Below are 25,317 nucleotides of genomic sequence, written 5' to 3'. Positions count from 1 at the left end.
GATACTTCCCTTCCACTACTGCTCTCTGCTTTCTTCCTACAAGCCAGGTTTTTCATCCACAAGGCCAAGGTTCCACTGATCTGGTGTCTCTTGACTTTCTTTTTTTTTAAATTTTTTATTTTTCACACCATAAATCACATTAGCCATGATATACACTTTTTCTTTTTCACACATATACAGTGACTTTTTCTCCCCCCCCCCCCTCCTCCCAAGCCACTCCCCACCCACCCCCCCCCTCATCCATTTTAGGTATACAATCTAGGATACATTAAACCCGTCAGACAATGTTGTCATTCAACAAAAATACACCAGAAATTCTACTGAGTCCATTCTTTTCTTTCCTTCTCCTTCCATCAACTTAGGTAATGATTGTCCCCGGTAGGTTTTCGCTATTGTATTTAATGTAAGGCTCCTATACTTGTTCGAATATTTCAATATTATTTCTTAACCTATATGTTATTTTTTCTAATGGAATACATTTATTCATTTCTATATACCATTGTTGTATTTTCAAATTATCTTCCAATTTCCAGGTTGACATAATACATTTTTTTGCTACGGCTAGGGCTATCTTAACAAATCTTTTTTGTGCATCCTCCAAATCAATTCCAAATTCTTTGTTTTTTATGTTACTTAGGAGAAAGATCTCTGGACTCTTTGGTATATTGTTTTCTGTTATTTTATTTAATATCTGATTGAGATCTTCCCAAAATTTTTCTACTCTCTCACATGTCCAGATTGCATGAATTGTTGTTTCCATTTCTTTTTTACATCGAAAACATCTATCAGATACTGTTGGGTCCCATTTATTTAACTTTTGAGGTGTAATGTATAGTCTGTGTAACCAATTATATTGTATCATACGTAGCCTCGTATTTATTGTATTTCTCATCGTTCCAGAACATAAATTCTCCCATGTTTCCTTTTTTATCTTTATATTTAAATATTGTTCCCATTTTTGTTTAGTTTTACCATTTGTTTCCTCATTCTCCTTTTCTTGCAGTTTAATATACATATTTGTTATAAATCTTTTGATTAACATTGTATCTGTAATCACATATTCAAGGTTACTTCCCTCTGGCAAACTCAAATTGCTTCCTAATTTATCCTTCAAGTAGGATCTCAGTTGGTAATATGCCAGCGCTGTATCTCCAGTTATATTGTACTTATCTCTCATTTGTTCAAAGGATAAGAATCTACTTCCTGAAAAACAATTTTCTATTCTTTTAATCCCTTTTTTTTCCCATTCTCTAAAGGAAAGGTTATCTATTGTGAAAGGGAGTAGCTTATTTTGCGTCAATATTAGTTTTGGTAATTGGTAATTTGTTTTATTTCTTTCTACGTGAATCTTCTTCCAAATATTGAGAAGATGATGTAATACTGGAGAAGTTCTATGTTGTACCAATTTTTCATCCCATTTATATAATATGTGTTCAGGTATCTTTTCCCCTATTTTATCTAATTCTAATCTCGTCCAGTCTGGTTTTTCCCTTGTTTGATAAAAATCTGATAGGTATCTTAATTGTGCGGCTCTATAATAATTTTTAAAGTTTGGCAATTGTAAGCCTCCTTGTTTATACCATTCTGTTAATTTATCTAGTGCTATCCTCGGTTTCCCCCCCTCTCCATAAAAATTTCCTTATTATTTTCTTTAACTCTTTGAAGAATTTTTCTGTCAGTTGTATTGGCAATGCCTGAAATAAGTACAATATCCTTGGAAAAATGTTCATTTTAATACAGTTTATCCTTCCTATTAGTGTTAGTGGTAGATCTTTCCAATGCTCTAAATCGTCCTGTAATTTTTTCATTTGTGGATTATAATTGAGTTTATATAATTGGCCTAGATTTTTGTTTATTTGTACACCTAGGTATCTTATTGCCTGCATTTGCCATCTGAATGGAGATTCCTTCTTAAATTTTGAGAAATCTGCATTATTCATAGGCATTGCTTCACTTTTATTTACGTTTATCTTGTAACCCGACACTTCTCCATATTCCTTCAATTTCTTATATAATTCTTTTATTGATAGTTCTGGTTCTGTTAAGTACACTATAACATCATCCGCAAATAGACTGATTTTATATTCCTTGTCTTTTATTTTTATTCCTTTTATATTATTATCTATTCTTATCAATTCTGCTAGTGGTAGTGGGCATCCCTGCCGCGTTGACCTGCTTAAGTTAAATTGCTTTGATACATGTCCATTTACTGTCACTTTCGCTAACGGTCCCTTATATAATGCTTTAATCCAATTAATATACTTCTCCGGTAAACTGAATTTTTGCAATACTTTGAACAAATAATTCCATTCTACTCTGTCGAAGGCCTTCTCTGCGTCTAAAGCAATTGCTACTGCAGGTGCTTTATTTCCTTGTACTGCATGAATTAAGTTAATAAATTTACAAATATTGTCTGTTGTGCGTCTTTTTTTGATAAATCCAGTTTGGTCTAAATTTACCATTTTCGGTACCTGTTCTGCTAATCTGTTTGCTAATAGTTTAGCTATTATCTTATAATCTGTGTTTAGCAAAGACATTGGTCTATATGACACTGGTGAGAGTGGATCTTTCCCTTGTTTTAGTATTACTGTAATTATTGCTGTTTTACATGAATCTGGTAAGCTTTGTGTTTCATCAATCTGGTTGATTACATCCAGGAGGGGCAGAATTAATAAGTCTTTAAATGTTTTGTAGAATTCTATTGGAAATCCATCCTCCCCTGGTGTCTTATTATTTGGTAATTTTTTTTATTATCTCTTGTATTTCTACTGTTCCAAATGGTTCTGTTAATTTATTTTGTTCCTCTATTTGTAGTTTTGGTAGTTCAATTTTAGTCAAAAATTCATCTATTTTCCCTTCTTTCCCTTCGTTTTCAGTTCGGTATAATTGTTCATAGAATTCTCTAAAGTTTTCCTTAATTTCTCTTGGATTATATGTAATTTGTTTGTCTTTTTTCCTTGATGCCAATACCATTTTCTTAGCTTGTTCTGTCTTAAGCTGCCATGCTAGGATTTTGTGCGTTTTTTCACCTAGTTCATAATATTTCTGTTTTGTCTTCATTATATTCTTCTCTACCTTATATGTTTGTAATGTTTCATATTTTACTTTTTTATCTGCCAATTCTCTTCCTTTAGTTGTATCTTCCTTCATTGCTAATTTTTTTTATATATTTACTATTTCCCTTTCCAACTGCTCTGTTTCCTGATTATAGTCCTTCTTCATCTTGGTTACATAACTTATTATTTGCCCTCTAATGAATGCTTTCATTGCATCCCATAGTATAAACTTATCTTCCACTGATTCCGTATTTACTTCAAAATACATTTTTAATTGTTTTTCAATAAATTCTCTAAAATCCTGTCTTTTAAGTAGCATGGGGTTTAATCTCCATCTATACATTTTTGGAGGGATGTCCTCTAGCTTTACTGTCAATATTAAGGGTGAATGGTCCGATAGTATTCTAGCTTTATATTCTGTTTTTCTTACTCTATCCTGCATACTAGCTGATAACAAAAATAGGTCTATTCTTGAGTATGTTTTGTCTCGCCAAGTAGTATGAGTATTCCTTTTCTTTTGGGTTTTGTTTCCTCCATATATCCAAAAGTTTCATTTCTTGCATTGATTTAATTATAAATTTGGTTACTTTGTTCTTTCTGTTAATTTTTTTCCCCGTTTTATCCATATTTGAATCCAAATTCAGGTTGAAATCCCTTCCTATTAGTATGTTCCCTTGCTTATTAGCTACCTTCAAAAAGATATCTTGCATAAACTTTTGATCTTCGTTAGGTGAATATACATTAAGTAGATTCCAAAACTCCGAATATATCTGACATTTTATCATAACATATCTCCCTGCTGGATCTATTATTTCCTCTTCTATTTTAAATGGCACATTTTTACTAATTAATATAGCCACTCCTCTTGCTTTTGAATTATACGATGCTGCTGTTACATGTCCTACCCAATCTCTCTTTAATTTCTTGTGCTCCAATTCAGTTAAGTGTGTTTCTTGGATAAATGCTATATCAATTTTTTCCTTTTTCAGTAAATTTAGTAGTTTCTTCCTTTTAATTTGGTTATGTATTCCATTGATATTTAAAGTCATATAGTTCAGCGTAGCCATTTTATACTTTGTTTATCTTCTCTTTCCGTTTTTCCATCATTACCTTTCCTCCTTTTCCATTTCTGTTTTCTTATTTTAAACTCTTTATAAGACAACATTCCTACAACATCAAACATTTTCCTTATTCTCCTATTTATATCTTCTTTATCCCCAATCTCCCCTTCCCCTCCTGAGTTGTCCTTTATCCCTTGTCGGACAACCACATCTCCCCTCTCCATTTGGGTTTGTGAATTCACTCGCAAGCGTCAACTGATTTTGCAGTGACCGCTATTCCCCCCCACCCAGCCCCCCCCAGAAAAGATTTCGCTTTTCATATGTAATAAAGGTCACTCTTTTAATTCCCTCCTTATTCTCTCTATTCCATTACCTTCCCTTATTAATTCTTGTCTATACTATCTATATTTTCCTCTAAGTACAGATACATTCACGTATGCACTCTTATACCTCTTTACCCACATACATATCAATCGTGATCATTTTTACTCTCATTACCCGTCTTCATTCCTCAGTCTATTTTTGTAATTGTTCTGCAAATTTTCGTGCTTCTTCTGGATCCGAGAATAGTCTGTTTTGTTGTCCTGGAATAAATATTTTCAATACCGCTGGATGCTTTAGTATAAATTTATACCCTTTCTTCCATAAAATCGCCTTTGCTGTATTGAACTCCTTTCTCGCCTCTTGACTTTCTGATGAGTCTCTCGTGGGGAACCTTGTCAAATGCCTCACTAAAACCCACATAGACCACGTCTACCACCCGACCCTCATCAATTTCTCGTTACCTCCTCAAAAAACTCAATTAGACTCGTGAGGCACGACCTCCCCTTCCCTGGAGAACAGAAAGGGATGATGGTACGTCCATCTGTCTGGAAACCCCATCATGGGAAATGCTGAAAGCTAAATGTGGATGAGGAGGAGGTGGAGAAAACCACGGTGAATCAAGCGAACATTCGTGATAAATTGGTCCCTCGTGATATGTCTGGTATAGCCACTCTGTCCACAAAGACAATGAGGAAGACTGGCAGCTCCCCCACCCCGAACCCACAGCACCATTAAACTCACCGCATCTGGATGTGGTGGCCTCATTTCCCAGGGGGGAGAGAGGTGGAGGTGGGAGAGGCAGAGGGGAAAAGTGGAGGGTTGAGAGTGAGGGGGGAGAGAGACGGAGGGTGAGAGGCTGAGGGACCTACCAGTTCGTCCCGCTGTAACCCTGGAGAGGTCTTGGTATTGTAGATGACCTCCGCGGATTCATCGACCTGAAACCAAGGGCAAACAAGGTCAAAAGTCAAAACAAACACGGCTGTGGGCAAGGCCAGGGGACGGTGGAGAAGGTCAAGATCTCACCGTGTCCATGTATTCTTTCAGGAAGCTCTGCTCCTGGTGAATGTCACTGGCTGCAGGACTGTAGTCATCAACTGATCCTGTACAGATGGAGAGAGAAAAATCACACATGGGATCTGAGGGGGAGGTCAGCACAGCTTCTTTGAGCTTTCAATCCAGGAATAGGAGGGAGGAGTGAGGAGGGAGGCCTCCAGATTCTCTCAGGGGGATATCTGTTCACTGACTGGGGTCTCTCTGTCCCTCTCTCTCAGGGGGATATATGTACACTGACCAGTGTCTCTCTGTCCCTCTCTCTCAGGGATATCTGTACACTGACCAGTGTCTCTCCATCCCTCCCTCTCACTCAGGGGGATATCTGTTCACTGACTGGGGTCTCTCCATTCCTCTCTCTCAGGGGAATATCTGTACCCTGACCAGGGTCTCTCCATCCCCCTCTCTCTCTCGGGGGGGGGGGGGGGGGTGGGAAATATCTGTTCACTGACCAGGGTCTCTCCATCCCTCTCTATCAGGGGGGATATCTGTTCACTGACCGGGGTCTCTCCGTCCCCCTCTCTCTCTCTCGGGGGGATATCTGTTCACTGACCGGGGTCTCTCTGTCCCTCTCAGGGGGATATCTGTACACTTACCGGGGTCTCTCCAACCCCTTCTCTCTCTCAGGGGGGGGGGGGGAAATATCTGTTCACTGACCGGGGTCTCTCCATCCCTCTCTATCAGGGGGGGATATCTGTTCACTGACCGGGGTCTCTCCGTCCCCCTCTCTCTCTCTCGGGGGGGGATATCTGTTCACTGACCGGGGTCTGTCTGTCCCTCTCTCAGGGGAAGCATATTGGAGACAGGGATGGCACCACGTCCATAGACCAGTGAAGGGCTCAGCTTCTGAGGGACCCACACAGGCTGCGGGCAACTTACAGTCAGGGGAAACACATGGGCCGCCAGCTCGTGGCAACCAGGTATCAGAGCCGGGATCAGTGAGGGCGCCAAAGGCAAGAAGGGGCTCCCACTGAAGGGCTTCCCAACCAAGTCAGGGTGGGGTGGGGTGGGGTTTGGATCTGGAACTTGGGCAGTCGACGGATCAAGCAGGAGTCCGCGCGGCTGCAGAGGGTGAATCCACGGACACTCGGTGACTCTGAAAGGGGTCTCACTTTTGCTTCTCTGACCGGAAGGGGCACTGGGAAATTTCTGCCAAAGGAAATTCTGTGTAATATTACACGTTCTGTGCTATTACACATGACAATAAAGGAATCGAATGTAATCATGATTATTAGAGCAGATTTATCTATTTTCTATTGGCTCAGTCAACATCCAATGGGACTAGGCCCCATGTCTTGTCTCTCACCTTTCATGGATGTAGTTCCAGCCCCTGTGATATTCCAATGCAGCGAGGTGGGGCGAGTTCAGGATGGAGGGAGGGAGGGAAGGGTGGAGGGGAGGATGGTGGAAGAGGAGGTGGAGAGAGCAAGGTGCACCAGCCATTGACCAATTGGAAGAGTGCAAATGAATTAAGGATAGGATGGGGGGAGTGTGTCGGGGGAGAGGTAGAGAGAAGGGAGAGGGGAAAGAGAGAGGAGGCAAGAGAAAAAAGAAGTGAAAGGGGGAGATAGAATAAAGCATGTTTGAGAGAATGGTGGGGAGAGAAGGGAGGGATGAAGGGGGAGGGGATTGTGAAAGAATGAGAGAGGGAGACCCAGAGAATGTGTTGTGGGGAAGACAGGAGTCGGGGAAAAGGGAGAGAGGGCAAGTAGTATAGAGGGGTGGAGGAGGGATGGAGAGGAAGTGGAAGTGGGTGAGGGATGGAAAGTGCAAGAGGATACGGAGTTGGAAATGGGAAAAGGGGAGGGATGGTTAGAGTGCAAGAGGAGAGGTGGAGGAGGTATGGAGGAAGGATGGCAGGAAGAGAAATGGAAGGGTTGGGATGGAGAGAATGGAAAAGGAATGGAGAAAGGGAGGGATGGAGAGAGAGAAAGGATGGAGAGAATGAGAGAGGATGGAGAAAGAGAGAAAGATGGAGAATGAGAGAGGGATGGAGAGAGTGGGCAGGAGGGGTGAAGGGAGTGGTCAGGAGGGATGGAGAGAGTGGACGGGAGGAATGGAGAGAGTGTGAGAGGTATGGACGGAGAGGGGAAATGGATGGTGATCGAGGGAGAGAGAGGAAGAACAGAGAATTAAGAGGAGATCTCATGATCACAACCGACTCCCCCGCCTGTCTTCACCACCTCAGGCCGGGTGGGTCAGTCCCCTTTCCTCCCTCCCTTGTCACTCGAGGACGCAGGACACTGACCCTCAGTGGTAGGGTCTGGCTGGACGGAGTCTGTGGGAGAGGCAAGGCCGAGGTCCTCCTCCTCCGCTTCCTCTGAGTTGCTCTCGTAGAAGGAAGGGGTTAACAACTCGTTCATGTCCAAGCGATCGGCCCTCAGGAGTTCCTCTGTGGGGGGAAGGCAGGGGGGGGGAAGGGAGAGTTTGGGGAAGGGAGAGGTAAGGTGGAGGAAGGGGTGAGAGAAGGGAGAGTGGAGGGATGGGAATGGAAAATTGGGATGAGAGGGGGAGGGAGAGAGAGGGTGGAAGGGGGAAGGAAGGAGAGGGGAGAGAGGAGGGATGGGGATGGAGAGGTGACAAGGGAAAAGGCAAAGAGAGAGAGCAGAGGAAAATGAGAAGGGGAGGAGCAGGGGAAGGAGAGAGAAGGAGGAGAGTGGAAGAAGGAGACAGGGAGTGGGGTAAGGAGAGGGGAGTGGAGGAAGGGGAAGGGGAGATGGGGAGTGGGGGAAGGATAGAGAAGGAGTGGGAGGAGAGAAGGAGAGGAGAATGGGGAAAGGGAGGGGGAAGTAGAGAGGGAGTGGGGGAGAGAAGGGGAGGGGAAATGGGGGAAGGGGAGGGGGGAAGGGGAATGGGACAAGAGGAGAGAGAGGGGGAGTGGGGGATCAGGAGACAGGGAGTGGAGGAAGGGGAGAGGGGCAGTGGGGGAAGGGGTGAGGGGGAGTTGGGGAAGGGGAGATGAGATATGGAGTGGGGAAAGGAGAGAGGAGTGGGAGGAGAAAGGGGGAGTGGGGGAAGGGGAGACGGGGAGTGGGGGAAGGAGATGGAGAGTGGGAGGAGAGGGGGAGTGGGGAAGGAAGGGGGAATCGGGGAGAGAAGAGGAGACGGGAGTGGGAGAGGAGAGTGGGAGAAGGAGGGTGGGAGTGGGGCAAGGGGAGAAGGGGAGTGGGGGAAGGGAAGAGGGGGAGAAGGAAAGGGACGGTAGAGGGAAGGAGGGAGGGAAAGAAGGAAAGGAGAAACGAGAGGGAGAAAGGAGAGAGAGGAAGTGAGGGGGAAATTGTGAGGAATCGAAGGAGGGAGAGTGAAGGGAGAAGGAAGAGAGGGGGGAGAAAAGATTGAAGCGCGAGAGAGGAGAGGAGAGGGAGTAAAGATGAAAGAGAGAAGGAAAAAGAAAAAGAGTCAGCCACAGAGTGAAGCTCCCTCCACACCGACCCGTCACACACTCCCGGGGTCAGACACAGAGTGAATCTCCCTCCGCACCAACCAGTCACACACTCCTGGAGTCAGACACAGAGTGAAACTCCCTCTGCACCGTCCCATCGCATAGTCCCGGGGTCAGACCCAGAGTGAAACTCCCTCCACACCATCCCATCACACACTCCCGGGGTCAGACATAGAATGAAGCTCCCTCTGCACCATCCCATCACACACTCCCGGGGTCAGTGCCAGAGGGGTGTTGGCATGGGAGTAAGTGTTGGGGCAGGAAGGGGAGAGGAGAGCAGACATACCCACATCGTTGCCCAGCACTGCCGCCAATTCCGGGACGTGAAGGAGGAGAGAGAGACTCTGGTTCATCCGCTCCTCGATCACTCGGAGGTGGGTCAGTACCTGAGGGTGGCAATGGGGGAAGGGAGAAAGAGAGGGAGGGGGTGTAGGGGAGAGAGAGGTAGGGAAGGGAGGGGATAGGGGATAAAAGTCAGTTCAGACCCCCCGATGACTCCCCACTAAATCAATGGTCCCCCATCGCCCTTCCCTCTCTCCACCTCCCCGTCTCTCCTGCAATCCCTCTGTCCCACTCCACCCTCTCCCTGTCACCTTCATTCTCCCCTCTAGCACCTTCTCCTGCTCCCCCCACTCACCTCCTCCCCTACCCCACGCTATTCCTCCCAACTCTCGCTGTTCTTCCCCTCCCTCTACCCTACACCACCCTTCTTCCCCACTCCTGCTGCCCCGACACCCTCTCCTCCCCTCCCTAACCCCCTCTCCTCCCCTCCCTAACCCCCTCTCCCCACACTTGCCCTACCCCCATTCTCCTCCCACAAGTCTGCCCTCTTCCATTCTCCCACCCCTCCCCATCACCCACACTTTCCCACAATCCACCATGCCTTCCCCTATGCCCTTTCCCACTCATTCCCTTCTCCCTATTCCTTGCCTCCCATGTATTCCCCCATCCCTCCCAATACCTTCCCCCACACCCACCACCAGCCCCCTCCCAGGACCCACCTGGAACTTGGCCTGCTGGGCCCGGCTGGGATCCACGCTCAGCAGATGCTGGTAGTGACGGACCGAATGGCTTCTGTCCTTCTGCTCCGCACGGACATACCTCAGCAAGGCCTGGAACACACGGCTCGCCTGCGGGGAGAGGGAGCAAGCCGTGGGGCCGTGGAGAGGGAGGGTGGAGGGAAGGGGGAGAAGGGGTTAGGGGTCAGGGAGAGGGGTTGGAGGAGAAGAGAATGGGGGAAGAGGGGGTTAGGGGCAGGAGAGGGGGATAGGGGTAGGGAGAAGGGGTTAGGGGTGGGGAGAGGGGGTTAGGGGCGGGAGAGGGGGTTAGGGGCGGGAGAGGGGGTTAGGGGCAGGGAGAGGGGGGTTAGGGGTGGGGAGAGGGGTTTAGGGGCGGGGCGAGGGGGTTAGGGGCGGGGAGAGGGGGTTAGGGGTGGGGAGAGCGGGTTAGGGGTGGGGAGAGGGGGTTAGGGGCGGGGAGGAGAGGGTTAGGGGTTGGGAAGGGTTAGTGGATCAACGAGAGGTTCTCGGCATGGAGAACGCCCTCACCTGTGGGGGCGGGGGTGAGGTTAAGGAGTCGGGGAGGAGTTAGGGTGAGGGGGCAGGGAGAAGGAGTTAGGGGGCAGGGAGGAGTTAGGGTTAGGGGTTGGGAGGGATTAGTGGGTCAGCAAGAGGGTCTCGGCAAGGCAAATGCCCTCACCTGTGGGGACGGGGTCTGCAGTGCCCCGAGGTAAGCCTCCAGTGCACTTCGCCGCTCATCGTTAATGAGTGCGAGCACCCGAGAGAGGTGGGTCTCCGTCAGCCGCTGCCTCTCCCTCGACACCTGGTCCTCCAGCGTGGCCACAATCTGCTGGAAATGCTGGCAGCACGAGGTCAGTTGTCTCGCACTCACACTCACACCGACACACTCACGTTGACACACTCAGACTGACGCACTCAGACTGACGCACTCAGACTGACACACTCAGACTGACACACTCAGACTGACGCACTCAGACTGACGCACTCAACTCTGACACACACACACACACACTGATGCACTTACACACTCAATGACACACTCAACACTGACACACATTCACGCTGACACACACACATTCACGCTGATGCACTGACACACTCAGATGCACTCACACTGACACACACCCACACTGACACATTCACACACACTCACACTGATGCACTCACACTGACACACACACACACTGATGCACTTACACACTCAGTGACACACTGAACACTGACACACACATTCACGCTGACACACACACTCACACTGATGCACTCACACACACACTGACACACACTCACTCACTGACACTCACATATTTACATACTCACAGACACTGACACACACACAGACACTGACATGCTCACACACACTGACACTCTCACACACACTCACTGACACTCACATATTTACACACTCACACTGATGCACTGACACACTCACACTCACAGTGACACACTAATGCACTCACACACACACACACTCAGTGACACACTCAACATGAGACACACACACTCACACTGACACACTCACACTGATGCACTCACACTGATGCACTCACACTGACACACACAGATGCACTCACACACACTGACACTCACACTGATGCACACACAAACACTGACACACACACACACTCACTGATACACATACTGATGCACTCACACTCACACTGGTGCACTGACACACACTGATGCACTGACATAGATGCACTCACACACACTGACACACACTCACATTGATGCACTCACACACACACAGACTGACACACACACAAACACTTACACGCTCACACACACTGATGCACTCACACAGATGTACTCACACACTGACACACACACACACACTGACACACACACAAATATTGACACACACAAACATGCTCACACACACTCACTGACACAATCACACATTCACACACTCACACTGATGCACTGACACACATTTACACTGACACTCACACACACTCAGTGACACACAGACCCTGACACACTCACACACACACAGTGACACACTCAACACTGACACACACACTAACACACTCACAGATGCACTCACACACACACACACTCACATTGACAGACACACACTCACTCACAGTGACACACTGACACACCCATATCACTCACCCAACCTCACTCACACACTCTCATGCACACGTCACTGACGTACATCCCGTGCATTTGCACTCTCACCTTGTTCAGTGCCACACGGTCCGTGTTGGGAGCGTTCTTTGCTCTCCGATCTGCTGCAGCCCATTCCCTCATCACCTGGGGGACAGGACAAACCCTGTGAGCTGTCAAACCCTGACCCAGACCCCCACCTCCTCCCTCTGCTTGATCCATCCTGTCCTCCAGCACCTCAGATAGATCCCACCCCTTCCCCCACATTCCCCGGGGACCCCACCCCTTCCCTCTCACTCCCCGCAGACCCCACCCCTTCCCCTTCACTCCCCGAGGACCCCACCCCTTATTCCCTCATCCACCCTTCTCTCACCCACCTCACCACAGGAGAGGAGGGGAGGGAGGAAGGGGTAAGGGAGGAGGGAGGAAGGGAAGAAGAGAGGAAGGGTCAGGGGAGGGGAGAAGGGGCAGGGGAGGAGGGAGGAAGGGGCAGGGGAGGAGTAGAGAAGGGAGGAAGGGGCAGGGGATGAGGAGAGGGAGGAAGGGGCAGGGGAGGAAGAGAGGAGGGAGGAAGGAGCAGGGAGGAGGGGAGGAGGGAGAAAGGGGCAGGGGGAGTAGGAGAGGGGAGATGGAAGGAAGGACACAGAAGGAAGGAGACTAGAGAGGAGGGGGTGTTCAGAGAGGTTGAGGTCGATGTTCTTCCTCCAACCCACTGCCTCTCCCCATCTGCCCCTACCCCTTCCCACCCCTACCCCTTCCCACCCACCTCGTTGATCCGGTTCATTCGCCGCTCTTCGAGGTCCATCTTGGCCCGCAGGAAGTGAACATGCTCATTCTCATGACCTGGGCTCTCAAAGTAGACATCCACCCCATCGCTGGGGTCAGGGGTCGGTGAGACTGGCAAGCGGGGGTGTGGGGCAACAAGGTAAACAAAGTGAGTCAACCAATGGGATTGCTTGTCGAGGAGGGAGCAAGCTGGGGGAGGGTCGAGGGAGGGGAGACAGCAGCAGGGGTGAGACAGGGGCAGGTTGGGAGGGGAAAGGGAGAGGCGAGCAGTCAGGGGAGGGGAGAAGTAGGTGGGTAGAGAGGGAGGGAAAAGGACTGGAGTGAGAGAAAGAGGAGTGAAAAGGAGGGCAAAAGGGAAGAGACAGAAGGGAGGGGGAGAGGGAGGTAGAGAGAGAGATGGAGAGGGAGAGAGAGGGACAGGGAGGGAGAGAGAAGGACAGGGAGGGAGAGAGAGGGACAGGGAGGGAGAGAGAGATGGGGAGAGAGAGGACAGGGAGGGAGAAAGAGGGACGGAAAGAGAGAGAGGGAGAGGGAGACACAGAGGAGAGAGAGAGAGACAGAAAGGGAGAGAGAGAGACGGAGAAGAAGAGACAGAGAGGGAGAGAGAGGGATGGGGAGGGAGAGAGAGACAAGGAGAGAGAGAGAGGGATGGGGAGGAAGAGACCTGCCCCCCTCTCTTCTCCCCTCCAACTTGGTGATGTGTCTCAAGGTGAGGGGAGGGTGGAAATTTTGGACAGAAGGATTTTGCCTCCAGAGAATACTCTGCCCACAGAGGGTGTGGAGAGAGAGAGAGAGAGAGAGAGAGAGAGAGAGAGAGAGAGAGAGAGAGAGGGATCTGCGCATGGTGTGAGAAACGAAGGGTTGCAGGGAAAGGGTGACTAGATCAGCCGCCATTCTCTTTAGATGGGGTTGCAGACCCGATGGGCCGAATGGCCTGCTGTGGTTTCCTCTGGGAAAGATAAAGCGGGGGTGGTGGGGGAAGGGAGCCTCACCTCTCAGCTCCTCAGAGGTTGCCTCGATGGTGGTGGTTGTAAGCAGGGCTTCAGAGATGGGGTCATCGTAGAAATCGCTGTCCACCAGCCCCGAGTCGATGTAGTCGTTCCAGCGGTCACGGTACGCCTGGGGTTCCTCTGCTCCTTCCTCTTCCTTGGATCGGATCATCTCCACCTCCTCCACCTCCATGGTTTTCGTCCTGAGGGGGTGAAGGGAGGGCGAAGGCCTCCAGTCAGATCGGGTGCCCTTCGGATCATTGCCCCCTCCCTCCTCTCTGCCCCCTCCCTCTCTGCCCTCCTTCCTCTCCACCCCCACCCTCTTCTCCCCCCTCCGCCCCTTCCTCCATTCTGCCCCCTCCACCTCTCCCTCCTCCCCTTTCTCCACTCTGCCCCCTCCCTCCTCACCACCCCCTCCCTCCTCCCCACCCTCCACCCCTCCCTCCTCACTCCTCTCCACCCCTCCTTCACAGCCCCCTCCCTCCTCCCTGCCCCTGTCCCTTCCTCCTCTCCGCCCCACCCTCCTCTCTGCCCCCCTCCTCTCCACCCCTTCCCTCCTTCCTCCACTCTACCCTCGCCGCCCCTCCCGCCTTGCTGCCCTCTCCCTCCATCCTCTCCCTCCACTCTGCCCCTTCCCTCCTCTCTGCCCCCTCCCTCCCTCCTCTCTGACCCTCCACCCCTTTCTTCTCTTACCCCTCCCTCCTCTCTGCTCCATTCCTCCTCTCCACCCCCCTCCCTCATTGAAGCCCTCTCCTTCCCTCAACCCTGGAGAAAAGGAGGACATTCGGCCCATCAAACATTTGCCAACCAGTCCCCATTACCCCCTCACCCCCGCGGATTCTCCCCCTCCAGAGCAGCATCCCCTACCTATCCGGGGAAAGTTGGGGATTCTCTCCCTCAGCACGGTTCCCCTGAAAGCGGGAGGGACAGCAGACGTACTCCACCCCGCGGAATCTGTCCGGGCCACATGGCAGCAGCATTCCGTAGCTGTGGAGTTCCAACGTCTCGGCAGTGCAGGCCTATCCGGGTGGAGGTCGGAGCAGGAGTTAGGACCAGCCCACTTGGCCCAGCACATGCATGCTATCCCACAGAGGGAAGGGGAGGTGGAGATGGAGGGTGGAGGATCAGGGAGAAGTCGCAGATCACGGCTCACTAGGCCACAGGGGGAAGGGGAGGGGGGGGGGAGCCAAGGGGGAAGGGAAAGGGCGGGGGGGAGGGGGAGTGAGTGAAGAGGGTAGAGAGGAGAAGAGGCTAAGGAGGAAGGATAGAGAGAGGGAGGGCTGGGAAGGATAGAGAGAGTAGGAGGAGTGAGGGGAGATCATTGAGGGGGAAAGGAGGAGGTGTGGAGTTGGGGGGAGGGGACGGGTCAGGGGAAGGGGATGATGTCGAGGGAGGGAGCGAAGAAGGGAGGAGGAGAGGGGAGGAGGTCAGGGTCGGGTGGGGTTGTGAGGGCGCGAGGGGATACAACTCACCTCCTTGGCTACACTGTGCCAGTAGAAATGGCTGTCGCACGTGTCCATCTGCTCCTGATGGAGGAACTTGCAGCGGTCCGGGACCAGGAGGGCCTCACTGACAAACTCCCCCACTGAGATAAGGGAGGGGCAGGAGAGTGGTGGGGGGAGGAGAGGGGGGAGTTGAGAGGGAGGGGGAGAGAGGGAGGGGGAGAGAGGGAAGCAGGTGAGAGGGAGTGGGAGGGAGGGGAGAGAGAAGGGGAGGGGAAGAGAGGGAGGGGGAGAGAGGGAGGGGGAGAGAGGGAGGGGGAGAGAGGAGGGGGAGAGAGGGAGGGGGAGAGAGGGAGGGGGAGAGAGGGAGGGGGAGAGAGGGAGGGGGAGAAAAAAAGGTTACGATGGAAGATGTGATTGAATTCCCCGGGACTCAGACCAGTTTGATCAGATGGGCCCCTTTTAATCTCTTCATACTCAGTGACATCTCAACAGGAATCACCCCTCAGGAATCCCCTCCCCACCCAACTAAACCATCTCCACACATACTGACCCACCCTGGGGGGACGGGTCCCACACACTGACCCTCACTGGGGGACTGGTCCCACATTCACTGACCCTCACTGGGGACGGAACGTACCCAGACAACGGAATGGTACAACAATGTGAATGTGGCCGCTACATTTTCTCTTTCCCCTCTTGCACCAGTTGTCGATTTTCGTAGGCTGGTTCGATTCCATCACCCCACTTATCTGTAGATCCGGGTAAACCTGGAACACACGAGGCAAAGATGGGGGGAGTGACCATCTATCCGCACTGTCGGAGCAGGAAGGCAGCTCCTGTATCTCAACTGTTCCCAGTTCTACTCCATTTACCTGCTCTCTGCCCCCGTCACTCATAATGTACCCCCTCCCTCTCAACCTTCCCCTCGAACCTTCTCCTCCTCTTAACATTCCCCGTCCCTCTAAACCTCCCCCCAATGAAACCGTCCTACTCCCTCCTCTCAACCTTCCCCCCTCAACCTTCCGTCCCTCCCTCTCAATCTACCCCCCCACCAAACATTCCCGCCTCCCTCCATCACACACTCCCGGGGTCAGGCACAGAGTGAAGCTTCCTTCACACAGTCCCATCACACACTCCCAGGGTCAGACACAGAATGTAGCTCCCTCCACACCATCCCAACACACAATCCCGGGGTCAGACACAGAGTGAAAGTCCCTCCACACTGTCCCATCACACAGGTACCTTGGTGCAATAGTTTAGGATCTCATCCTTCGTTCCAAGACAGCTCCGAGTTCCTGATGGATCCACTTCCCATGTTCCGGTGTTGATATCCATGAACATATTGAGTTTTCCGCAGAACATTGCTATCTGTGGCTCAGCCTGCCGGATCCGGGAATCTCCGTGCGTTCCCATAGCCTGGAAAAGCAGAGACCAACATGAACGGACCTGCCCGGCCCTTGTTCACGGGTCCCTCACCTGTCCCTCCAATGCACAGACCTACCCCCCCCCATCCCCGTGCACCCCACTGATCCCATCCTCTGGATCTGGAAATGTCTGTGATGTGCGGCCGTGGGTAGCAGAGGCAGGGGGTGGGGGGGTGGAGGTTGTGGGAGAGAGGATGTGCTGACATAGGGTCAGTAGTCGTTAAATTGGGGGGGCACAGTCAGTGCGATGTTGTCACAGCGGCAGCGATCGGAACCAGGATTCAAATCCCACGCTGTCTGTAAGGGGTTTGTACATTCTCCCTGTGCCTGCGTGGGTTTTCCCTGGGAGCTCTGGTTCCCTCCCACCCTTCAAAAACATTCCAAATGGGCAGCACAGGCTTGTGGGCTGAAAGGCCTTGTTACCGCGGTGTTCGTCTAAATTTAAATTCAAACATTGAAATGTTCTTTTTCAATATTTTCATTAACATCGATATTTCCCATCCGTAAATACAGGTTCGTACGGATATAGGTTAAAAGTCAAATAGATAAATTACTCTTAAATCATCTCCTTTCATCCAAGATTCCCCACGTTTTAAATATTATTATTCAAAAAGGAAAATCTAAACCCATGTCCAAGAAAGAAGTTGTTTGGCCAAAAAAGGGGAGGAAGACAGAATTCTTATTACTGTGATAAATAACCTCATTAATCAACTGTTCCATCTTCATAACTAATCAACGATTAGAAAAGTCACTCAAAAAGTTCCCCGTGGCATTTGAACTTTTGCATTGAAATCGGAAATTGAGCATCGAATCTTCTCTAAGTTTAGACACGTCGTCATGTAGCCGTTGCGCGTGATTCAGAGGGGTGACGTCCCTCCGACTGAGCCACGCCGCCCGCCCAGGCATCCGAGAGATAAAACCTAATACGTGCAAATCAGATGCTGTTAATGTTACGCCATTCTCTCCAACAATACCAAATAAGGCAGGGAAGGGGATTAGGTTTAAAATCAACTCTACATGTTAAATTTGAAAATTTTAAAGTTTAAAAAAAATTAAAAATTTAGAAATTTAAAAAAAAATTTGAACATTTAAAATTTGAACATTTAAAAATTATAAATATTTAAATTGTTAAAAATTAAATTATAAATTACAAATTTAAATTATTGGAAGGTGTTCTAAGAGATCGGATATGCAAGTAATTGAATAGCCAGGGACTGATTGGGGATAATCCACGTGGCTTTGTGCACGGTAGGTTGTGTTTAACCAATCTTATATAGAGAATTTTGAGGAGGTTACCAGGAACATTGATGCAGGAAAGCCTGTGGCTGTTGTCTACATGGACTTTATAAAGGATCCCGCATGGGAGGTTAGTCAGAAAGGTTCAGACACTAGGTGTCCATGGATTCGACAATGGCTGGACGGGAGAAGCCAGAGAGTAGTGGTGGACAGTACCTTCTCAGACTGGAGACCTGTGACAAGTGGTGTTTGTTATCTATATCGATGATCTAGATCACACCTGTCAAACTCTGGCCCGCGATATAATTATATTTGGCCCACAAGATCATTTCAAAAATGTATTAGAGGTGGCCCGCTGGCCGCCGCGCCAGTATAACGCATGCACAGCTAATACTATAAATCCCAGAATGCATTGGCGTCAGCCCGCTAATCGCCCCCACCTCCTCTGTTTACGTTGCAGGGTCTCACCGTGGACTCTGGTTTTGGGGCCTGGCCGGTGTCAGGGGAAGCCAAGGCCGCTTCCCAGCGCCCGGAACCAGAGGCCTCGGGCCTGACTTCGCCAGGACCGTTGCCCACTCCCCTTCCCTGCCGCAGGCTGACCCGCGACTCACGGTGACGGGGGTGCTGATCCGCCGAGATGCCGCCCTGCAGCGAGAGCCGATGCCCCCGCACTGTCGTTGTCCAACCCGATCGCCCGCAAACCCCGCCTTCCCGTACACAAGCCTGAGTAAGGATTATGAACTTTAATCTCAGGATAAAACGATCTTCCAATAGTTTCATGTCACAGTGATAAATATATTCCTGGTTTAAAATGGTCCTGCACCTGGATACAAGCTCATTAGGCATAAAACTTGAAAAGTGTGTAAATCAAAGGATATCTGTACCAATGGAAAAAGGGCATGGCAAATAACCCTGCTAGAGTTCATGCCCACAATCAGTCACCCATTTGATTGTTTCAGGAATCATGTTATTCTCCCACATTCTCAATAGCCCTCAGATTTTACTATTCGACAGCACACTAGCAACATTTGACAAATCCTCTATAGAGAAATATTATTTATTGAATATTTTATTTCTCATTTGTTAATGCTTCTGGAAAGAGTTTATCCAAAACTATTATTAAACATTTATTTTAATAAGAAAAAGTTTAACATTACATATGTTGAAAGAAGAGAAAACATGCAGATGTTGTTGAAAATTTTCAATAAATATTTAGTTCGGCCCTCGACTTAGTCCAAGTTTTTAATTTTGGCCCTCCGTGAATTTGAGTTTGACATCCCTGAACTAGATGATAATGTGGTAATTGGGATCAGCAAGTTTACAGATGACACTGAGATTGGAGGGGTCGTTTTTCAAAAGCAAGGTTTTCAAAACTTGCAGAGGGGTCTGGACCACCTGTAAAAATGGGCTGAAAAATGGCCAATGGAGTTTAATGCAGGCAAGTGTGAGGTGTTGCATTTTGGACAAATCGAGAAAGGACGTACACGGTAAATGGTCGGGCACTAAGGAGTGTGGTGGAACAGAGGGATCTGGGAACACAGATACAGGATTCCCTGAAAGTAGCATCACAGGTGGACAGGGTTGTAACGAGAGCTTTTGGCATATTGGCCTTCATAAATCAAAGTATTGAGTCCAGGAACTGATATGTTGTGGTAAAGTTGTATAAGACATTGGTGAGGCCAAATTTGGACAATTATGTGCAGTTTTGGTCACTGAACCACAGGAAGGATATCAATAAGATTGGAAGAGGGCAGAGAAGATTTACTGGGATGTTGCCCGGATTTCAGGAACTGAGTTACAGGGAAAGGTTAAACAGGTTCGGACTTTATTCCCTGGAGCGGAGAAGAACGAGGGGAGATTTGATATTTAAAATGAGGGGGATGGACAGAATAAATGTAGGTCGGCTTTTCCTACTGAGGGTGGGTGAGATACAAACCAGCGGACGTGGGTTAAGGGTGAAAGGTGAAAAGTTTAGGGGGACCTTCTTCACACAGAGAGGGGTGGGAGTGTGGAACGAGCTGAGGTGGTGAATGTGGGATCAATTTTAACATTTAAGAGGAATTTGGACAGGTACACGGATGGGAGGGGTACGGAAGCCTATGGGCTGGGTGCAGGTCAGTGGGATGAAGCAGAAAAATAGTTCGGCACAGACTAAAAAAGCAGAAGGGCCTGGTTCTGTGTTGAAATGTTCTATGGTTTTATCATTCCATAAATTATGTTTCGGTCCTGAGCCCTGAGCAAGAAGCAGGCTGAGAGAGGGAGGGTGGGAGAGAGGATGGGGGATGGGGGGTGGGTTTGCTTTTGGCTCTGTGAAGGGAGACACCAGGAAGAGACTGAGCGAGAGCAAGACAGGAGTGGGATTTCTAACAGAAACTGGAGAAGCTGATGTTAATGCCATCCGGTTGGATGGAGCCCAGATGAAAGATGAGTTACTGCTCCTCCAATTTGCGGGTGGTCTCAGTCTGGCAGGGCACAAGACCGGGGAGAGACACATTAACATGAGAACAGATCAGTGAATTGAAATTGGTGGCCACTAGAAGATCCACGCTGTTGCAGCGCACAGAGCCGAGTCTGCGCCCAGTCTCTCTGATGCAAGACCACAGCGGGAGCCCTGGATGCCGCAGACAAACCCCAAGTGCAAGGTTGCTTCACTTGGAGAGAGGGTTCGGGTCCCCGAATGGCGGTGAGGAGAGGAGGGGTGGGCACAAGTGGAGCATTTCCTGCGGTCACAGGGGGGTAGGTGCCGAGTGGACGAGGGAGTCATGCAGGGAGCGGTCCCTGCGGAAGGAGGACGGGGGAATATGTTTGTGGTGGTGGGATCACATGAGGGCTCAGAGGAGGTTCACAGGGACGATTCCGAGAATGGAAGGGTCATTGTACGAGGAGCTCTTGGCCTGAATTCATTGGAATTTAGGAGAATGGGGGGGGGGGGGGGTGGGTCCCAGTGAAACATTACGAATGTTGAAAGGTATCGATGTAGAAAGGTTGTTTCCCCGTGGTGGAGAGTCCATGACAAGAGGGCACAACTTCAGGATTGAAGGGCATCCGTGCAAAACAGAAGAATTTCTACAGCCGGGGCGGGGTGGTGAATCTGGGGGATTTGTTGCCACGAGCGGTTGTGGAGGCTGGGTCATTGGGTGTATTTAAGACAGAGATTGATTAGCCAGGGCATCAAAGGATATGGGATGAAGGCCGGGCATTGGGGCTGAGTGGGGAAATGGACCAGTTCATGATTGAATGGCGGGGCAGACTCGATGGGTTGAATGGCCTAATTCTGCTTCTATGTTTTATGGTGATTGTCTTAAATGAGAATAGAGAAGGGGGAGAGGATGTGGGATCTTCCCTTTCTATAGTGCCAGTCGATATTCCAAGGCCGGTTACCAAGACGACTAATCCCAATGGAAGTAATCCAGCTCAATCCAGTTGCCATAGAAACAGTTTCCAGAATATATCACCATCTGTAGCACAAACTCCCTCTGCTACTGATGGAGGGGACCAGGGGGAGGGGTTACAGAGACAGGGAGGGTGCAGGGAATCGGAGGGAGTTACAGAGATAGGGAGGGGTGTAGGGGACTGGAGGGGGTTACAGAGACAGGGAGGGGTGTAGGGGACCAGAGAGGGTTACAGAGTCTGGAAGGGTTAGGAGACCAGAGGGAGTTACAGAGACAGGGATGGGTGCAGGGGTCTGGAGGGGGTTACAGGGACGTGCAAGGGTGGAGGGGACCAGATTGGGTTACAGAGAAGTGGAGGGGTGTAGTGGTCCGGAGGGGGTTAGACAGGGAGGGGTGGAGGGAATCGGAGGGGGTTTCAGAGAAGGGGAGGGTTGGAGGGGACTGGAGGGGGTTGCAGAGACAGGGTGGGATGTTGGGGACCGGAGGGGTTAACAGAGATGGGGAGGGGTGGAGGGGACCAGATTGGTTTACAGAGACATGCAGGGGTGGAGGGGACCGGAGGGGGTTACAGAGATGGGGAGGGTTGTAGGTGTCCGGAGGGGGTACAGAGACATGGAGGGGTGTCGGGGATTACAGAGACAGGGAGGGGTGTAGCGGTCTGGAGGGGGTTACAGAGACATGGAGGGGTGTAGCGGTCCGGAGGGGGGGGGGGGGTACAGAGACATGGAGGGGTGTAGGGGACCGGAGGGGGTTACAGAGATTTTGATGGTGGTGTATCTCCCTCAGTTTTACTCTCCCTCTCTCTTCACCCTCTCCCCTTCCCTACTTCAGGATTGAAGGGCGTCCGGTTAGAACAGAGATGTGGAGGAATTTCTTCAGCCAGAGGGCGGCGAATCTGTGGAATTTATTGTGGAGGCCGGTCCATCAAGTGTATTTAAGGAAGAAATTGACATGATTAGCCAGGGCATCATAGGTTATGGGGAGAACGTCGGGCAGGGGGGCTGAGTGGGAGAATGGATCAGCTCATGGTTAAATGGCAGGGTAGACTCGATGGGCTGAATGGCCTATTTCTGCTCCTATGTCTTATGGTACCATGGGGAAGAATCTGAACAGTGTAGACAAACAAAGGGACCTTGAGCTCCAAATCCATTGACCTCTCAAGGATGGCACACAGGTTGATTTGGTGGTTCAGAAGGCCAATAGGGATGCTGGGCTTCATGAGTCAGGGGGTTGAGTTCAGGAGTCGAGAGGTCATGTATCGCTCTATAAAACTCTAGTGAGACCACACTTTTGGCTATTGTTGTTCAGTTCTGGTTGCCTCATTGCAGGAAGGATGTGGACGCTGTGGAGAGGCGGCAAAGGAAATTCACCAGGATCGGGGAATGTGTCTCGTGAGGCGAGGTTCACAGAGTTGGGGCTTCTCTCTCTGGAGCAGAGAAGGATGAGAGGAGACTGAAGATTATTAAAGATTATTATTAGTGTGGACAAGCCCGCATATTATCCCAGGGCAGGAACTTAAAACGCCAGAGGGCGTCAGTACAAAGCGAGGGGAGAAAAGTTTAGGGGAGACGTGTGGATTTTTTTTAAAACAGAGTGGTGGGGGCCTGGAATACGTTGCCGGGGGTGGTGGTGGAGGCTGGAAGACACCCGGCTGTAGGGGAATCAAAGGTTTATGGGTGTGAGGGAGGGAAGGTGGAGATTGATGAGTCGGTTTACATGGGCCGACACCACGTTGTGGGCCAAAGGGCCTGGAATGTTCTATGTTCTGTGGGTTTTTTTCTCTCTCTCTCCTCTCCCCATCCTTTCTCCTCTCATCTTTCTCACTCCTTTTCTCTCCCACCACCTCCCCTCTCTCTCCTCTCACCTCTCTTCCACCCTCCTCTTTCTCTCTCCCTACCCTTTGGTCTCTCCTCTCTCCCACCCTCCTCTTTCTCTCTATCCCTCTCTCCCTTCCTTTCTCACTCCCTCTCTCCCCTACACCACTCTCACCTCTCTCCCACCCTCCTTTCTCTCTATCCTTTCCTTTCTCACTCCCTCTCTCTACTCTCACCTCTCTTCCACCCTTCTTTCTCTATCTATTTCCTGTCCTTTCTCTCTCCCTACCCTTTGCTCTCTCCTCTCCCACCCTCCTCTTTCTCTCTATCTCTCTCCTGTCCTTTCTCACTCCCTCTCTCTCCCTCCCCTTTGCTCTCCTCTCTCCCAGCTTCTTCTTTCTCTCTACCTCTCTCTCTCCTGTCCTCTCACTCCCTCTCCCACCCTCCTCTTTCCCTCTCTCCCACCCTCCTCTTTCCCTCTCCCTTTCTCACTCCCTCTCTCTCCCTACCCTTAGTTCTCTCGTCTCTCCCACCCTCCTCTTTCTCACTATCCCTTCCTTTCTCACTCCTTCTCTCCCACCCTCCTTGCTCTCTATCCCTCTCTCCCACCATCCTTTCTCTCTATCCCTCTTTTTCTCACTCCCTCTCTCCCCTACTCTCGCCTCTCTCCCACCCTCCTCTGCCATCCCTCCCTCCCCCCTTTCTCACTCCCTCTCCCCATGTTCTCTCCCACCCCTTTCCCATTTCTCTCTCTCCCATCTCCCTCCTTTCTCAAAACCTCTCTCTGCCATCCGCACTCCTGATGCGTTAACCACCAGTCTCAAGGACTTAGTGTGTCTTGTCTGCCCTGCTGATGTAACCTGTACCTCTCTCTCTCTCTCTCTCTCGCCGGCCACACCCTCTCCGCCCCCTTCATCACCACCATCCCCTGATGGGCTGCTGTCAAATATCACCCCATAGCTACTGGGTCCCATCACTTGAGAATGCAGGCATTGTCTCTGTCTCCAGCAAGCCACAGTCGTCCTATTCTCTCTCTCTCACACACACACACACACACCCAGATGCAGTGTCTGTTCAGATGATCTTGGGACAAAGGGAAACAATGGATGGAGAGGAAGGGGAGGAGAGAGAGAGAGGGGGAGGGAGGGAAAGGATACAGGGGGTGCAATGAAAGGAATGGAGATGGAGGGAGAGGGTGATGGGGAAAGAGGAGAGAAAGCAGAGAAATGAGAGAGAAAAGGAGAGAGAGAGAAATGACAGAAAGGGGGAAGGAGGGGGAGGAGAGAAATGAGGGAAGGAAGGAGAGGGGGAGAGAAAAAAGGGGGAGGAGAGAGAAGGGGAGGGGGATGAGGGGATGGGGAGGAAGGAGATGAGGGGGGAGAGAGAAGGGGGAAAAGGGGAGAGGGGGAGAAGGAGGAGAGAGGGGGGAGGGAAGGGGAAGGAGGAGAGAGGGAAGGGGAGGGGTGAGAGGGGAGAAGGGAAGGAGAGAGGGGAGAAAGGAAGGAGAAGGGGTGAGGCTCCCCCCACCCACCCCTATACCCGGACCCACCTCGGGAGGGAGAGCCGCCGCACCGAGCGCACAGAGCAGACAGATCCCGGCCCCGACGCGTCCCGGGCCGGCCGCCGCCATCAGCACCATCCCGCCTGCCTGCCTCCGCCCGCCGCTGTGGGAGCCGCTGGCACCGCCTCTCGGCCCGATTCACCAAGTCAGCTCCGCTGGCGTCAAACACCTCCCACCCGCCCAGCCCGGCCCGGCCCGGCCCAACTCACACCCATTCACACTCACACCCACACACACACACACACACACACACACTCACCCACTCACACCCACACACACCCACACACTCACATCCACTCAAAACTCACACAGACACACTCACCCACTCACACCCACACCCTTGCTCACAGGCAGACTCACACAGACTCATACTCACACCCATTCACACTCACACACACACACTCACCCACTCACACCCACACACAGACACACTCACATTCACAGACACACACACCCACACACTCACATCCACTCAAAACTCACACAGACACACTCACCCACTCACACCCACACCCTTGCTCACAGGCAGACTCACACAGACTCATACTCACACCCATTCACACTCACACACACACACTCACCCACTCACACCCACACACAGACACA

At 50.5% G+C, this 25,317-nt stretch overlaps 1 protein-coding gene across 2 annotated transcripts in view; it reads right to left on the bottom strand.

The window, feature by feature from the left end:
• The window catches only part of aplp1 (amyloid beta (A4) precursor-like protein 1), a 31,189-nt gene extending 6,333 nt beyond the window's left edge, over positions 1-24,856 (bottom strand). Inside the window, exons 1-15 of one of the 2 annotated variants that reach the window (XM_069939991.1) lie at positions 24,700-24,856; positions 16,527-16,700; positions 15,922-16,051; positions 15,312-15,424; positions 14,707-14,858; positions 13,843-14,042; positions 12,831-12,961; positions 12,137-12,211; positions 10,632-10,790; positions 9,935-10,063; positions 9,220-9,319; positions 7,740-7,883; positions 6,798-6,821; positions 5,465-5,541; positions 5,311-5,376 (exon numbers count right to left, since the gene is read on the bottom strand). In XM_069939991.1, coding sequence (XP_069796092.1) covers positions 5,311-5,376; positions 5,465-5,541; positions 6,798-6,821; positions 7,740-7,883; positions 9,220-9,319; positions 9,935-10,063; positions 10,632-10,790; positions 12,137-12,211; positions 12,831-12,961; positions 13,843-14,042; positions 14,707-14,858; positions 15,312-15,424; positions 15,922-16,051; positions 16,527-16,700; positions 24,700-24,789 — 1,764 coding nt within the window. In that variant the 5' untranslated portion in view covers positions 24,790-24,856. The remainder of the gene's footprint in view (positions 1-5,310; positions 5,377-5,464; positions 5,542-6,797; positions 6,822-7,739; positions 7,884-9,219; positions 9,320-9,934; positions 10,064-10,631; positions 10,791-12,136; positions 12,212-12,830; positions 12,962-13,842; positions 14,043-14,706; positions 14,859-15,311; positions 15,425-15,921; positions 16,052-16,526; positions 16,701-24,699) is intronic. The other variant, XM_069939992.1, reaches the window with a different exon arrangement.
• Between the last annotated feature and the right edge of the window lie 461 nt (positions 24,857-25,317).

The sequence above is a fragment of the Narcine bancroftii genome, chromosome 5, assembly GCF_036971445.1.
Source record: "Narcine bancroftii isolate sNarBan1 chromosome 5, sNarBan1.hap1, whole genome shotgun sequence".
In the NCBI taxonomy this organism is placed as follows: Eukaryota; Metazoa; Chordata; class Chondrichthyes; order Torpediniformes; family Narcinidae; genus Narcine; species Narcine bancroftii.
This window is presented reverse-complemented; position numbering and strand designations above follow the sequence as displayed.